The sequence below is a fragment of the Antennarius striatus genome, chromosome 3 (assembly GCF_040054535.1).
Source record: "Antennarius striatus isolate MH-2024 chromosome 3, ASM4005453v1, whole genome shotgun sequence".
Lineage (NCBI taxonomy): Eukaryota > Metazoa > Chordata > Actinopteri > Lophiiformes > Antennariidae > Antennarius > Antennarius striatus.
In genome coordinates this window covers 5476447-5494169 of record NC_090778.1, presented here as the reverse complement: position 1 = coordinate 5494169, position 17723 = coordinate 5476447, and the positions used below count along the sequence as shown (strand labels likewise).

Sequence of the window (17723 nt, the reverse complement as noted above, 5' to 3'; positions counted from 1 at the left end):
TGTGAGGACAGGATGGGGGGGAGAAACAATCGATTGTGCATCAATACTTTCTGCTGAATTTCAGTCATGCGACCAAGTCAGTGTTGGTGGAAAACAGCTCTGATCTCTTTTACACTTTGACCAGAACATGTTTGTGGTAAAGACATACCAGACAGGCAAACAGGGACAGCGAACGCAAGGTTGTACATGACACAAGTTGTGCAGTACACTTCCATAGGATAAGAAGCATTTACAGATATTAAAGACAATGTTCTTCCCTCCTAATAGACCCTCACATAGTTTGATATGGCCTCTAAAATAGAAACTTCCTCATGAATCAAGAAAAGAGTCCAATCACGCCAAAATTATACCTGAGTGGAGTGCAGCAATAGAGTGCAGAAAGATTCTTGATGGAAATTTTGCATCAGGAACAAGTTGTTTTATCCGTTTACAAATTGTTCTACTTGTGCAGAAGAAAAATAAGATTTTCAGCCTCGATCCCAGGTTAAATGACTTATATGGATGAGTTCTTGATGCAGTCCTGGGGAGGAGATTGGAGGAACGAAATGGAAAAACAAAGCTGCAGAAGGGGAGGGGGGAAGGAGGGGGAGACATGGGAAGAGAGAGTATACTCTGAAGAGTATATAGAGTGGAAAAAGCATGAGAGAGGGGGGGGGAGGGAGGGAGAGAGACGGGTGAGAGTCACAGAGAAATACTGACAGAAAAGAGAAAAAGAAACCAGTAACTGCCTTAAAAGGACAGGATTTAGCTTCAAATAACAACAGGAAGAAAACACACACACACACACACACACACACACACACACACACACACACGTACACACACAGATACTGCTGGACATTCACCCTGTGTTTGCATGATGGCATCTGCATTAGACACAAAGCTTCTAAACTAACATGTACATGTGTGTGTAACTGTGTGTCTGCCTATCTAATCCCTCTCTGTTTATTTGTGTGTGTGTGTGTGTGTGTGTGTGTGTGTGTGTGTGTGTGTGTGTGTGTGTGTGTGTGTGTGTGTGTGTGTGTGTGTGTGTGTGAGTGTGTATGTGAGTGCGCACACTGCTTAGGACGGCAGTCTGAGGGATTTGCACTTCTGCAAATCAGAAGTGCAGGAAGGAAGTGTGCGCGCGAGTGAGTGTGTGCGTGTGTGCGTGTGTGTGTGCACGTGTGTGTCTGTGTGTGCGAGAGAGAGAGAGCGAGAGAGAGAGAGGGGGAGAGAGAGAGAGAGAGAGAGAGAGAGAGAGAGGAAAAGGAAAAGGGAGAGGGAGAGGGTGGTGGTGGGTTATGTCGGGGCAGAGATGGTCTAAGAGATATATTTACCCCACCCTCCACCCTCACCAGGCAATTACATGAAGTTTGCAGAGGAAGAAACACAAACATCCTCTGTGTTTGTGTTTGAGTGTCTGTGTGTGTGTGTGTGTGTGTGTGTGTGTGTGTGTGTGTGTGTGTGTGTGTGTGTGTGTGTGTGTGTGTGTGTGTGTGTGTGTGTGTGTGTGTGTGTGTGCTTTCGTACGTGCATGAGTATGTGTGTGTGTATCTTCTTCTTGTACGTTCTTAATATAAGGTGTGTGTGTGTGTGTGTGTGTGTGTGTGTGTGTGTGTGTGTGTGTGTGTGTCTTCTTGTATGTTCTTTACGTGAGGTTCTGGTGTGTGTGTGGTTGTTCACATTCACAGTGTTGTCTCCTGATGACACGTTTATGTTGGTATGAGTGGCTTTAATAGAGCTGATGATGATGACTGCTCAAAAATCTATTTTTAATTATTAACCACTGAAACAGTGCACACATTTTGATTTCTTTCACTCTTTGTTTAGTTTATTATATTTTTTTACTTTAATATTGTACAAATTTGCAATTCCCCTCCTCTTATGTGGGCAAAAGTTAATAATATTATAATAATACCCTCCAAAAAAGCTGTTCTGTTCTTTATTTTCTGTATCTTCTGAGCGAGTTTGCCAAACTTCATGGGTCCATAAGTCCTAATAAGTCTCTCTCATGGGGAATAAACTGTGTTGTGGACATTTTTTATTCAGAAATCTGTGGATTTCCCCATCCAGGTTGAGGGAGTCACTGCCTCAAAGAGGACGTTTAAGCATCTTGGATTGATGAATGGATGGAGGGATGAATGGATGGATATTTTTTCTTTTCTGGGTACTTTCTTCACATAAAGTTAGACACAGTGAGCTTTTCCTTTAAAGAGGAACGGATTTTACCTCTTCTGCCATTGTGTCTGACCTCAAGACTTTTTTTCCCCCATTCTTACCGGATTGGTCACATTTTACTTTGAATGTCTATTATGTTGCTTTAAACTCGCCTCATCCCCCCCTAACCTCTGTGAACCACTGAAAACACATCAGCTGATAACGCTGCTGCTTTCTGCTGCTCCTTGCTGTCTTTGTTATGTCCCTTTTTTCTGTTTTCCCTATAGTGTTCCTACATCCACACACATTTGTGCACACACAGTCGCACATTCAGTCCATAATGTTGAAGGCCAGTAAGCCAAGACCACAACAAACCACAGCAGCTGTGGTTAAAGAAAGCCACCAAGTAAGAAAGAAAGAACAGAAGGAGGGGAACTGAAGAGAACAAGAGAAAAAAGAGGCCTCAGAAACTTGATATTTGGCTTGAAACTGTTTTGCTTTGATGCAGCAAATGAGCCCTGCATTTTTATTTTTTTTAAAAAGCCAAAGCAAATATGTGCCTCTTGACTTAAAAAAAGAAAGCTAGAATGAGAGATGGTGGCAGAAAGAAGCACATAGCAGAGGACGAGTAGAAAAGGGCCAGCCTTCTGACCTCTAGAAACCTCAAGCCCTCTCTCAGGCTTTCTCTTTTTTCCCCTCGTTCTTTCTCCTTTCCTGCCGTATCTCCCCAAAGCCTCCAATTACAGTAATGAGTAGTTGAGAGCGAGGCAGGAGAGGAGGCAGATCGAGGTTGTGCGTGACTGGGAGGATAGATGAGTGAAGAAGTAGGATGGGATGGAAGAAAGATTCATCACTGCTTTTTTATCTGCTGAGTGTCACTCATCCTCTGACCCTGTGCTGATTTGTCAGAGAAGATTAACAGCAGGACCAGATGTCAGGACCCGGAGGGCTCTCTGTTGTCCTACACACTGTGTGAGAGCTGAAGTGGGCATATGGATTCAAATGAAAATGACACTCAAGGGCTGTTCTTGTTCAAAGCATCTTCTTGTTTTCGGAGTACCGCGTTTAAATAGATTTACCACTATTGACATCTTCTTCTTTTCCTTTCGGCTTTTCCCTTCAGGGGTCGCCACAGTGAATCAATTTCCTCCATCTAGCCCTGTCCTTTGAATCCTCTTCTCTCACACCAGCTACCTTCATGTCCTCTTTCACTACATCCATAAACCTCCTCTTTGGTCTTCCTCTAGGCCTCCTGCCTGGCAGTTCAAAACTCAGCATCCTTCTACCAATATATTCACTATCTCTCCTCTGGACATGTCCAAACCATCTCAGTCTGGCCTCTCTGACTTTATCTCTAAAACCTCTAACATGTGCTGTCCCTCTGATGTACTCATTCCTGATCCTATCCTTCCTGGTCACTCCCAAAGAGAACCTCAGAATCTTCATCTCTGCTACCTCCAGCTCTGTCTCCTGTCTTTTCCTCAGTGACACTGTCTCTAGACCAAACAACATTGCTGGTCTCACCACAGTTTTGTACACCTTTCCTTTCATTTTAGCTGAAACTCTTCTATCACACATCACACCTGACACTTTCCTCCACCCGTTCCATCCTGCCTGGAAACGCTTCTTCACCTCTTTTCCACACTCTCCATTGCTCTGGACTGTTGACCCTAAGTACTTAGAATCCTCCACCTTCTTGATCTCTTCTCCCTGTAACCTCACTCTTCCACTTGGGTCCCTCTCATTCACACACATGTACTCTGTCTTACTGCGGCTAACCTTCATTCCTATCCTTTTCAGGACAAACCTCCACCTCTCTAGCTTCTCCTCCACCTGTTCCCTGCTCTCACTACAGATCACAATGTCATCTGCAAACATCATAGTCCATGGAGATTCCTGTCTAACCTCGTCTGTCAGCCTGTCCATCACCATAGCAACAAGAAGGGGCTCAGAGCTGATCCCTGATGCAGTCCCACCTCCACCTTGAACTCCTCTGTCACACCTACAGCACACCTCACCACAGTCTTACAGTCCTCATACATGTCCTGCACCGCTCTAACATACTTCTCTGCCACTCCAGACTTCCTCATACAATTCCACAGTTCCTCTCTGGATACCCTGTCATAAGCTTTCTCCAGACCTACAAAAACACAATGCAGCTCCCTCTGGCCTTCTCTGTACTTCTCTATCAACATCCTCAAAGCAAATACAGCATCTGTAGTACACTTTTTTGGCATGAAACCATACTGCTGCTCACAAATGCCCTTAGTCTAGCTTCCACTACTCTCTCCCATAACTTCATTGTATGGCTCATCAGCTTTATTCCTCTGTAGTTGCCACAACTCTGCACATCTCCCTTGTTCTTAAAAATGGGCACCAGCACACTTCTCCTCCATTCCTCAGGCATCTTCTCACTATCTAAGATCTTGTTGAACAACCCAGTCAGAAACTCTACTGCCTCCTCTCCTAGACACTTCCAAACCTCTACAGGTATATCATCAGGACCAACTGCCTTTCCACTCTTCATCCTCTTCAGTGCCCTCCTCACTTCATCCTGACTAATCTTTGCTACATCCTGGTCCACAACAGTCACCTCTTCTAGTCTTTGTTCTCTCTCATTTTCCACGTTCATCAACTCTTCAAAGTACTCTTTCCATCTTCCCATCACACTACTGGCACCTGTCAATACACTTCCATCCCTATCCTTAATCACCCTAACCTGCTGCACGTCCTTCCCATCTCTATCTATCTGTCTTGCCAACCAGTGTAGATCAGTCTCTCCCTCCTTACTGTCCAACCTGGCATACAAGTCATCATAAGCTTCTTGTTTGGCCTTTGCTACCTCTACCTTCACCTTACGCTGCATCTCCCTGTACTCCTGTCTACTCTCCTCAGTCCTCTCAGTGTCCCACTTCCTCTTGGCTAACCTCTGTCTCTGTATACACTCCTCATTCCACCACCAAGTCTCCTTATCTACTTTCCTTCCAGATGACACACCAAGTACTCTCCTACCTGTCTCCCTGATCACATTAGCTGTAGTTGTCCAGTCATCTGGAAGCACCTCCTGACCACCCAGAGCCTGTCTTAACTCCTTCCTAAAAGTCATGCAACACTCTTCCTTTTTCAGCTTCCACCATTTCGTCTTCTGCTCTGCCTTTGCCGTCTTGATCTTCCTCACCACCAGAGTCATCCTACACACCACCATCCTATGCTGTTTGGCTACACTCTCACCTACCACTACTTTGCAGTCACTGATCTCCTTCAGGTTACACCGTCTACACAAGATGTAGTCTACCTGTGTGCTCCTACCGCCACTCTTATAGGTCACTCTATGTTCCTGCCTCTTCTGGAAGAAAGTATTCACTACAGCCATTTCCATCCTTTTTGCAAAGTCAACTACCATCTGTCCTTCTGCGTTCCTCTCCTGGATACCAAACCTGCCCATCACATCCTCATCACCTCTGTTTCCTGCACCAACATGTCCATTGAAGTCTGCTCCAATGACAACTCTCTCACTTCTAGGCATGCTCTGCATCACTCATCAAAGTCCGACCAGAATTTCTCCTTCTCCTCCAGCTCACATCCTACCTGTGGAGCATACCCACTAACAACATTGAACATCACACCTTCTATTTCTAGCTTCAGACTCATCACTCTATCCGACACTCTTTTAATCTCCAGGACATTCCTAACAAACTCCTTCTTCAAGATAACTCCTACTCCATTTCTCTTCCTATCTACACCATGATAGAACAACTTGAACCCTGCTCCTAAACTTCTAGCCTTGCTACCTTTCCACCTGGTCTCCTGTACACACAGTATGTCTACCTTCCTTCTCTGCATCATGTCAACCAACTCTCTACCTTTTCCTGCCATAGTTCCAACATTCAACGTCCCTACTCTTAGTCCTATACTCTTGGTGTTCCTCTTCTCTTTCTTCGAGCGAACGCACTTTCCTCCTCTTCTTCTTCGACCAACAGTAATCCAATTTCCACCGGCGCCCTGTAGGTCAACAGCGCCGATGGCGGTCGTTGTTAACCCGGGCCTCGACCGATCCGGTATGGAAGTCATAGGTTTGATTCGCATCTTTGTTTTGGCAAAAGTTTTACGCCGGATGCCCTTCCTGACGCAACCCTCTGTATTTATCCGGGCTTGGGACCGGCACAATAAGACACTGGCTTGTGTCCTCTTGCGGCTACATTATTTACCACTATTGACATCATTGACACAAAAAGGGAACATTTCACATTGAAGCCCAAGAGGCTTCTCATGCCTCACGTTGTAAATTGAAATGAAAACACTTCCTTCTGACACCTGGCATCATAAATATAAATGGTTTAGCACAATTTTAGGTGTGATCAATTCACATGCAGGTTAATTGGCTTTAAGCCCCGCCCCCATACACCCCAAAAAAATAATAATATAGAAATAATGATTTCTGCATCCTTTATTTTCACTAGTAAAATAGAAATCATTTATTTAACATTATTTCCTAACAGCATGAAGGTTCGGGGTTTGATTCCTGTGTGGTCAATCAATGTGCTGGCGTCTTGTCTGGGGTATACCCTGCCTTTCACCTGTAATCAACTGAGCTAGGCTCCAGCAGGACATGAGACTCACAAGGTGAATTGCCATCGTCTTGTCTACTAGAAGATGAGTGGTTGTTATTTCCTGAGTGATGCATTTTGCTTGATATTTGCTATAAAACTTATTTGACGCTACAGAGAACAGAATGTAGACAGAAATGACAATCAACAACAGTTGCAGAAGTCAAATAATTGTCTTAACATTAAATATTTGCTGCTTCATGCATCATAAATTTCCAAATACAAAAATACGAATTCAAAATATGTGGGTCTGAAAAAAGCAAGCAATTTGATGATGTTATTACTTGGTTGAGCTTCAAATTAGACCTTATTTAATAATTATTTGATCATTTAATTGAGCTCTTTGCATTTCATTTCTGACATCAACAGGAGGGTAAAATATTTAAATGTGTGAAGTAACATTAAATAAGCAGGTAGTTGATGATGAAGTTCATTCATCTTCAAAAACCTGCTTCATCCGCCGTCGTGGGGAGCTGGAGCCTATCCCAGCTGACTGGGGGCCTGAGGCAGGGTACACTCTGGGCGCGATGCCAGTGCACTAATATATCACACGTAAACAGACAACCACGCTGCACACACTCACACCTTTGGGATATTTGGCATCATCGATTAACCTGAAGCGCATGTTTTTGGAGGTGGGAGGAAGCCGGAAAACCCGAAGGGAACCCACGCAGACACGGGGAGAACATGCAAAGTCTGCACAGATTGGGACGCGGGACCCGGAACCGCCTTGCTGCGCGGTGACAATGCTACCATCGTACCCCCCACAAAAGAGATGTGTTTTTGGCAAGGATCTGATTTACATCTCACTGTTTTTAATGCGATCCATTTAAACACGGTTCTACACGGTTCTAGTTTTCATGTCAGGCTAGTAGCTAGTAATGCAATCTGTAAATAACAACACCAAAGAATAGAGAGGGTAGAACTTCATTCTACTCTCTCTATTCTTATAAAGTATCAGTAGTGATTCTACATTGGAGAACTGACAAAGAACACATCCAGACAATCTAATTATGGTTTTTCATTGTTATTGCAACCAAAATAGTGTGCATAGAACCTCGAGAACCTTAATAGGTATATTCAAAGCATATACCTATTAAGGGTACATGCTTCTATCTTCACTGTATCACTATGTTGCCCTTTCCATAGCCAATCAGAAGTGTGTATTTTCCCGCCCTGAAAACAATATTGTCATGCGTGTCCAAAATGCAACACACTTTTTAACATTTTATGGTGCAGCGGGTTGTTGTGTTACTGACCCCTCAGCCAGATTTCCTGGCTGAGGAAATCAAATTGGTTTATCCAAACCCGCATTAGCAAACTAAAATTTAAGGATATTGTTCTGACTTACAAGTTTTTACTCGAGCAACATTTTTCTTTTGTGATTTTCTCTGCATTTTCTGGCATATAAATCATTCAGTTAGTTCAATTCCAATTTTTTTTTAGTAATGCTATACTGTACCCATTCAGCTCCACAGGCTCCCTTTCCTCCCTTTGTGTGTCTGTGTGTGTCATTACCGCAACATCGCAGTGAAAGGCCTGGCTTCCCAGCTGGTGCTTACTGCTGTACCAGTCATACCATGAAGGTGGTACTTCAGGAATCAACAAGCTCTTGATTTGTTCTGCTTGTTGCAGATTGCAAGGGACGACCCCCCCCCCCTCCGCCATCATCATCTGCCTTTACGCGAAACCACTGGGCTCACTTTTTTTTCCATTGCTGTGATAATCCGCTTTACTGTGTTCTCTCTTCCTGCTTTCCCATTCCTCCATCTCTTCGTCCAAAACTCTGTCGACTCACTTGCTCTTTTTCAATCACTGCTTGTTGAAAATAAGAAAGCTGTGTAGAAAACACAAATGAAGACAAAGGTTCACATTAACACATGCAGAAACTAGTAGATTAAATAATGCATTATTCTTCATTTTGTATTGATTTATTGACAGTGAGAAATGAAGCATGAATTTCCTTTGTTGCATTCTGAATAGTCTTGCACTGATTTATGTAAATAATAAATATTACGTCAGCAATTGGCAAAATGTGTTTTTGCAGATCGAGTTAGTAAAAGCGTATTTATCTTTCCTTTCTTGTCTCTCTGTTTCTGCTCTCATTCTGTCTCACACCTGATTCTCCAGTGAACTTGTCGTCTTTTCCTGCAGACGAGGCTTCAGCGTACACGTGGGAATCGGCGCAGCGCTGTGTTGTTTTTCTTTCAAAGAGGGTACCTGCTCAGACAGAGGTTTTTGATGATGCTCCATGCTCATGCTCAGTTATCTGCCTGTCTGTGTGGGCGCTGCACAACGTCTCCTGCTCCTCTGTCTGTCTGCGTCTGCCTCTCTCAGTCGGTGTCTGTCGCTACTTCAAAGCTCTCCCCAAAATAGGCCTTTAATTATAGTTTGGTGTGTGAGTGGCTCCGTGGTTAGAAGCTATAAGGAGAGGCTGAATGTATTTATAACAGACAGGGAGAGGGAGGCTGGAGCTCAGCTGGATGGCTGATGGAAGCAGATTACAGAGGAAAGGCCTGGATGGAGAACTTTCCAGCTGGACTTGAAGCAACAGGCGCTCCCTCCCTCCACAAGTATGATGACCAACGCTGACAGAACTGAAAAACGACATGTACTCAGATATTGTACTTTGCACACGTCCAATTTTAGGGTACTTCATTGCATACTGTAAGCTTGAGCATCACTGGATTACATATTGCTTTAACTTGGTACGGTTGTCGTCACAAATCATAAATGTTTGAGATTATATAGATTCATTCATCCACAAGAGGGCAGTGAAGAGTCATAAGTTTCAACAGCACTAAAAATAATGAGGTTGAGCAGATTGTGGAGACGTTCCTAGCAAATTAAAAAGAGTTTGTCAGTGGGGGTATTAATGCATCAGTACCTGTGCACAGAGACATTTTTTTCACTTTTTCTCCTTTATAGTCTTCCGACACATTTGCAGTACCTTACTGACATCGAGTCAACTCTACCTCCAGAGTTCTGCGGTGGCATTATTCATAAGCACAAATACCGCTGTAGATTACAGGTGGAAGGCTGTGTCTGTCAAGATGTGCACTTTTAACACTGGGCATAAAGGGGCTTTTAGAATCAGCTATACATATGTACATGAATTTTGCCTTAATGTTTATTTTGGTGCCAATAATTCTTTGCTTTTATGGAAGCAAACTTGTAAAGGACTTTTAAGATTTTGTTTTGATACAATGCATGTCTGAAGCTGCTGCGAGGTTACCAATATTATTAATATGGGTTTTTTTTATACAGTTTTATTAAGTTGAAACAAATTTAAAATGTTACAGTAATCTTGCTGCTGTCGGTCATAGCCTGCTTCTTGTCTTTGTGTTGAGATACCAAGGCTGCACATGGTGTATTTGAATATTTCTTTAAGTCAAACAACCTTTTAGACCCTTATTAAATGGCTTCCTGCAAGTAGGAATAAAATGAATTAAATATAACAACCTTCATAACTTTTAGTGACTTAGATGAATTGTGCAGCTCTAATATTGCTTGTGACAGATACTTTGAGGTGTCCCTTATATTTACCATATTCCACAACTACACATTTAATTAGACAGGTGGTAACCTCATCTTGTTTTCTTTCAGTCTTCCAGCCAGTCTCCAACTTCTCTTAATGCTGATAATAACAGCGCAGCATCATCCACTCACACATTCAGATGCAGATGCCTGTCATGCTTTCTTTTTTTCTATTTCTTACTTTATCGCCGTTTCACATGTGTCAGAAGACAAAAGGACACTCAGCATATGACAAGTTGTTTCAGGGATTCCTGATCATTCTGGCGGTACTGACCTGAGTCACACTCTGAGTTGTTTGTCTTTTGTACTCTCCCTTTCAACACTGGATTTCTATTTTTGCCCTTTTGTTTGTATTTCTACCATCATCTGTTCATCTCATTATGCCTGCCCTCATCTCTGCCCTCAGTTTTTATTTGTACTCATTTATTTATATTCTCTCTTTTTTTTCCTGCTCTCCACAAGCCGTTGTCTCCAAGCATCAAAGACCTTATAATTTACCCCAAACCGCCTTTAAATACACACACACACACACACACACACACACACACACACACACACACACACACACACACACACACACACACACACACACACACACACACACACCAGAGCCTTTAAATGATGGAATGGTCCCAGTTCTAGTTTTAAAATGTCTGACAGAGGATAAATAAAGAGCTGATTCTTGTGCACATGGTGTTAAGACAAGACTCGCTCTGCTGTGTAACTGTGAGCACAGCATAAAGTTAGCTCCTTTTTGGCACTTGAACTTTGTATCCAACTTTCCACAGCTACAATAACATCCAAGACTTTTCTTGTACCTACAGATGATGTTGATTTAAGTTTGAGCTCAACCACAGAAAGCACACACACACACACACTGCTTCTCATGCTCATAAATAGTGACAGACCTCAGGTGTGGATAACCCTGCAGCAGGTAACCTCAGGACTGCCACGGTGTGGTCACCATGGTAACTGCATCCACCCGCATCACCTTTTAATGACAGGAACGCTGATAACTTCAAACAGGCAAAACGAGTCACTGAGCAGGTACCCGACCCAGTGTGTGTGTGTGTGTGTGTGTGTGTGTGTGTGTGTGTGTGTGTGTGTGTGTGTGTGTGTGTGTGTGTGTGTGTGTGTGTGTGTGTGTGTGTGTGTGTGTGTGTGTGTGAGTGTGTGTGTGTGTCAGCAGCTCTGGACTTTTTTTGGCCAGCTGTGTGGAACACAGCAGATGTGCTCAGTTCTCCCTTGAGGATGCCGCCACACTCCCTTTCTCTCCTTCTCTCTCTTTTTCTGCCTCTCCCATTCCCTTTCTCTCCCTTCACTCACTCCCATCGAGCTCTCATCCATACAGAACCTCCAATATTTTTCATGTGCTGCTCTTCAAATAATAAGCCAAATTCAGCTCTAATCCTCTCCTTTACTTTGGATATGTATTCCTTCCTTCTGTCTTCCCTCTGTCTCTCTGTGCTCCGACAGGACGTCGCCTTTCTGGCTTTCCTTATGTCCCACTGCTAGCTACATCCATGGCCAGAGGCTTTTTTTATGCTTTTGAGCTGTCTGTCCATTTTCCTGGACACATTATTTTGAGGAAAATTTAATTTCAACTCGCAAAGACACATCCACTTGGAATCAACAAAAGAACTGATTGGATTTTTGTCACTGTGACCTCACAGAACATACTTTTGGCAGTAAAGCAAACTTTTATGATTTGAATTAAGACAATATCTCAAAAACATTGAATTCTCAAAGTAAAGTCTTCTAAAGGCTGGCGGGCGAGGTGTTCTTGGGGTGAGAGTGAGTTTACACAACCAAACAAACTGAATCATGCCGTTCCTTCCCAGAGAATGTGGTCTGCAGCGTGAGGCTGTAAAATCTGCCAGTTTACACCAATACAACTGGGCGAGATTGTTGCATCATTTCTAAAGCAATGAGCCAATGCTGTTCTGCAGTATTTCTGTGTGATACAGCCTGCTTTCGTTGGAACAAGACATCAGAGAAACCTTCTATAAAAGTTTTACCAACGTAGCATTTACTCTGCGAACGCAGTATTTCCTTCCTCAGTATTCCCTTTTGAAAGCACTAATTCTGATGATAGCTGTTTCACCACAGTGGTTACAAATTTTACAAAAGGGATATTCCATTATCAGCCTTCAGGTAAAAGCAGATAAGCTACCATCCAGACACTCAAAAAACCAGACTCCCGCAAAATTACAAGCTGAGTCACGACAGCATCAGCTTGACTGTGTGGGTGGCGAGTGGGAATTTACTCTTTGGTTACTTCCTGCACCCATGCCTGGGGCAGCAAACGCTCCCAGGGTAACCTCTGGGAGAAGGTCAAACTTTTTTTTTCAATCTGCAGTGGAGTAACAATTTATCCCCACGCACAGGGCTCACTCTGAGTTAAAAGCTTTATTATTTAAAAAGCAATTTAGATGAATTATTATACCATAGGTCTATCCTGTGGGATAACCTCAGCAGTAGTAAGCGTTTTGGCAGTTTCAGTGTTAGGACCAAAAGAAAGAAAAACAGGGCCCAAATATACAACTCTGGAAACAACCGTTGTCTGCCAAAATCATAGTGTTTACTGAAATCGGTTTGTACACAGAGGAACCAACAAAAAAAAACAGCAGCCCGAAATTCACAGACGAAAAGCAATGTTCAGGACAGGTGAGATCACAAGAAGTAACAACACAAAGCAGAACATGAGGGGAGAAAAGACTAGATTAAATATAATAAGAACCCCAAATGCAAAGGCAATCTCAGTGGTGTGCAATGAAAAAGGAAAAACCTAAAATTCAAGAAAAATAGACAGAATTTGAGGAAAAAATAGTTTAATAATAGTGATATTATCTGTCCACGCAGAGAGACAATTTAACTTGTCAAGAAATTCAAGCAAAAAGTTGGTTCAGGGCAGAAATAATAAGTAGTCGATAAAAATAAAAAAAATTAAATGACTTTAAAAACAAGGTACCGTAATTACTCTCATTTTTGCAGGTACATACAGGACAGATAGCAGTGTGATCACATGTAGAGCCAAGAGTCTGGAAGAGGAGAGGTTAGCGATGAGGCGACTGCAAATAGAAGCAACTCAGAATAAAAACACAACGTTCCTGCTGTCTCCTTGCTAGGAGCTTTTGTTTTCCACTGCAACAACCAGTAAGAATATATCCAAAATTACCTAATTAAAGTCTGAATGCGAAACTATTGCGTCCATAAATAGCTTTTCAATTCACACCGCTCTGCTGTTCCCCTGTAAAGTGAGATACAACAACATTTGAGCTAGTTTTTTGTTGATTTTAACGTCACCTTTGGATTAAAATGCATGGTTTTGGCTCGCATTCAGTTGAAAGGAATGTTGTTTTTTCTGTGAAAATAAGAAGCACTTTATGTGCGGCGTTGCATAGAAAGGGATCACCTTGCGTTTGATGTAATAAAAACAAAATCTCCCAAGAACTAAAAAAACTAAAACTGACTTTCATGCCTGCGAAAAACACTTCAATGACATCAAAAAAGTCTTAACACTCAACACCTGGAGCTTTCAGTAACAAGCCTCGCTCTTTTGTACCTGGGCTTTTCTTTTTGATTGGTTGTTGGGTTTTTGTAGTTTTTTTTTGTTTTTTTTTCTTTTTGCACACAAACACACACATTCATCCAGCACAGCTTTTTCCATGTGTATAAGTCTATTTAGTCCCAACTAGGCCACAGTGTCTCATGAGCAGTTAGTCACACCATAAATCATACCAGTTCCTGCTGTTTCCCTCGCCGGATCTCGGCTGTTATTTTCAGTCAGGAAAACGGCAAAAGAAGTGAAAATATTCATGCTGTCAAAACCAAAAAAAAAAGACGAAGTATTCTTATTCAATTTATGTGATCGCATTATGTGCGATGTAGGCTGCCGTTGCCTCGCGTTTTGCACACATTCTATCAGCCGAGATAAAGTAGGCAAGGAGGAGAGAGGGAGAACAAGGTGACACTACAAGCAACAAGAGTGTGGATAATGAAAACTAAACACCATCCTTTCTCTTGTTCTTCCTGTCTCCGTCTTGCTTTCTCATCTGCTCTGCACCAGTAGTTTGTTTGTATGCTAGTCAGGGGATTTGGATGCTATGTGTGTGTGTGTGTGCGTGTATGTGTGTGTGTGTGTGTGTTTGAGTGAACAGCAAAAGAGTGGGTGCATCTTTTTGAAATTTTGATGAAAAAAAAAAGCTAGCTCTAGTTTTTCAACAAACCCCTCAGACAGGACCGTGTGCAAAGAACATTTTATGATTCTCTCATCATCTTTTTTGGAGATTGTTTGTCTTGAATGGGAAACAACCTAAAAATGTTGAGAAGCCCTTAACCAAAGACGAGCCGGGATGGGGGGGGACACATTGATGCAGCTATTTGATTATGAATGGGTTTACAAGGAGCCTGATGTTCTGTTAATACTTCAATCAGTAGAAAAGAAGTCATTGAGGCCTTCTATTTAAATGTGATTCGTATATTCAGTTCAGATAATGAATAATCTAATCACACCTGCAGATTTACTTCCATTATTTGTGTGCATTTATAAGCTCTGCATTCTGTCCACGTTGTCACTCAGATCTCGTTTTCCATTTGCAATAGCGCCTCTAGGTCCAACTCTAAATCCCTGTATTGTTGTGTGTAGGTGCTGTGTCTAGCCTAGATTAAGCCGCTCTTCTTAATGCTGCAGTGCTGAATATATGAGTCTTTTAACAATCCTTAGTCGAAAAGCTGCATTCAATTGAGGCAAACACAATTTAAGTTGTTTTCTCAAACAAGGTTAGCTGATTTTCTCAATTTGGGAATGACCGGTCTTAATGGTATTTGTATTGAACAAGTGCATGAATGCATCTGCCTCAATAACAAACCTCACTTTTTAAAGTGGCTTTAAAGGACTGGCTGATTGAAGCTGTTGTTCCTTTTATAGGTGAAAAGTTCTTGATTCTGCAGATTTTTAAAGGTTCACAACCGTCTCCATAAAGTCTAAATAACGGTGACCTCATCTGCATTCAGCACCATACTACTCAGAAAAATACTAATACTATCTTCAAGCTGCCATTGGACGCTGAGCTATTAGCTGTTCTGGGTGCCTCATAAAATAAGATGTTGTGGGACTTACTGCTGTCTCATTCTGTTTTGTTTACTCCCTTAGCTTTGTTAGATGAACTTCCACTTTATCTCACTTCTGACGTGCAGATCTGGGCGTTACCAGAGTAGCCCCCCAGTTTCTAAACTAAATACAGAGTTTGCAAAAGTTTTGGTCCAGGCTTCAGGGACAATTAACAGATCCTAAAGCTAGATGTTGTGGTGAGTTTCTATAAACTCATTAGAACCAAATTATGCATTTTTAAGGAAAAATAGATCTTTTTCGTATCTTCTGTTGTGTTTTTTTCTTAGTTTTGCTGTTTGATTTAAAGTAAGTGTTCTGTAAATGGACTCTGTCATGCCAGTGGATTGCTTTGAATGCATGTCAATCAGTTTCCAATTAAAATTAATAGCAGCACGGTTTGTTGTTTATCAGCGAGATGTGAGAACCTTGCAAATTCTAACAATTTCACCAGCAAAACTAACAATGTTATTAACAGTGCATTTTAATTTCTTATTATAAACCTGATACAACAAATCGAAGTAGACATGCTCGATTTTTCAAAATTCAGTACTGTATTCCTTTTGATTCATGCTCCTTTTAATTTAAACAAATGAACACTGTTTCTCACACTACAATGTTTATTCTTACTTCTGGTTCTGTGGCTGCCAAAGGCTTCATTCGCCAACCAGCTGCTTACTTTGTTTATCAGCCATGCAGTCCTGGACAGGTGGTGTGCAATGGGTTTTTCGGAGCATTTTATTGAACAGCTGCCCATGTCTTGAAACAAAATTGATGACAAATGAACAGATACAGTGTTTTGAGTCATCATGCCAAAACAATCAGATGAAAGTCCGTATAAAATGTTCCCTCGACTCAAAGGGATCTCAGGTGGTTCATGTTGGATTTGTCCCCTCAGGCGAGTTTTCACGCATCACCTCTACTGTTTATAAAGAAATGCTCTGGTATTGGTAGATTGGGGCAGGTTTAAGGATTAAATGGAGGTAGAAACTATAAGTAATGAATTGAAATCAATAGATTACGTGGCTTCAGGTTTTAAATTGCAGGACTCGATAGGCCGGTTTCTGAAAGTTGTGTAAAACAAGTGACCCATTCCAAACGAGAAGCAAAAATGTGGGTGAGATGACCCACACAGAGTATTAGCACAATGAATGGCATTAAGCTAAAGGTGGTGGTGAGTGGGCGAGGCATGTTGGTGTGAATAACTGAGACATAAATGCATCTCCACAAGAGAAGTGTGAAATGTTCTTCTCAGCTTCCATTCGGTCATCTGTCAAAGGGGCCGATGGTTAGAAAAAGATCAGCTGTTGTGTCGTTTTGTGTTGTCGGTGATGTAATAATGATACATTTGTGTGTTTTCCTCCAGATGTGTTGGACAGCATGGCGAGATTTAGCGTTCAGGGAGTATTCAACTACAGCATGCTGACCCTGTCTGACCACGAGAGGGTTTTGTACATCGGAGCACGGGAAGCGTTGTTTGCCCTGGACCCCAACGATATCAGCAGACAACTACGACCACAGGTAACACACATACACATAAATACATGTACTTACACACACACAGCTTTCTGCTTTTGTTAAGTTTTTGATATAATTTTGAGGTGAGGTCCCAATTATCCATAAATCCATAACTGACCAACATTAATTAACAGAATGCTGGTGGATTTGTGGGCAAAATCCTCTTCCTTGTAAGAAAAGAGGACATTGGTATGTGTTAATTTCTAGAAGTAAATGAAAGTAATTCTTTTAGACGTTTTAGCTCCAATTACTGACATTCAGTTAATACTCAACTAGAGCCCACTTGAGTTGAATCACAGCTGATTTTGGCACAATGGAGTGAATTGGAAGTAAACAGGCTGTATTTATAATGGCTGTGGATGGACCCCCTGCTCAGGAGATGTACTGTGTGTTTCCTAAGGTAACAAAATCATTTCCTAGTTTCAGGTGATTATACACTAATGGAAACATAATTATGAATATTATATTCCGTTTCCGCCTTTAAATCCCCTTAAATCCTACACACTGGACCTTTACAGGGATTAAAAATTTACAAAAGTTCAATATAATAAATGAGGGATTTTCAGGAAAAAAAAAAAATTACATTCAGACCATTGTCTGGCTAACAGCCTCAGCGCACACCCACACTTTCTGAAATGTTCTTGTAAAAAATTCAACAAATTAAATGATAACTTATAAGATGTAATATCGTAGCGCTCCGTGATGGACAGTCCAAGAACAAAAAAGCACTATCTCTTCTACGCGGGCTGATGCCTGCACACTGCCAAGACAAACACGTTTTCAAATACTCCATTTAAATACAGCATATTCAA

The 17723-nt window shown here is 41.9% G+C and overlaps 1 protein-coding gene across 4 annotated transcripts in view; it reads left to right on the top strand.

The window, feature by feature from the left end:
- sema4c (sema domain, immunoglobulin domain (Ig), transmembrane domain (TM) and short cytoplasmic domain, (semaphorin) 4C) overlaps positions 1 to 17723 on the top strand; it is a 95144-nt gene that overhangs the window by 45245 nt on the left and 32176 nt on the right. For all 4 annotated transcript variants that reach the window (XM_068310847.1, XM_068310845.1, XM_068310848.1 and 1 more), the window contains exon 4: positions 16760 to 16914. In XM_068310847.1, coding sequence (XP_068166948.1) covers positions 16760 to 16914 — 155 coding nt within the window. The remainder of the gene's footprint in view (positions 1 to 16759; positions 16915 to 17723) is intronic.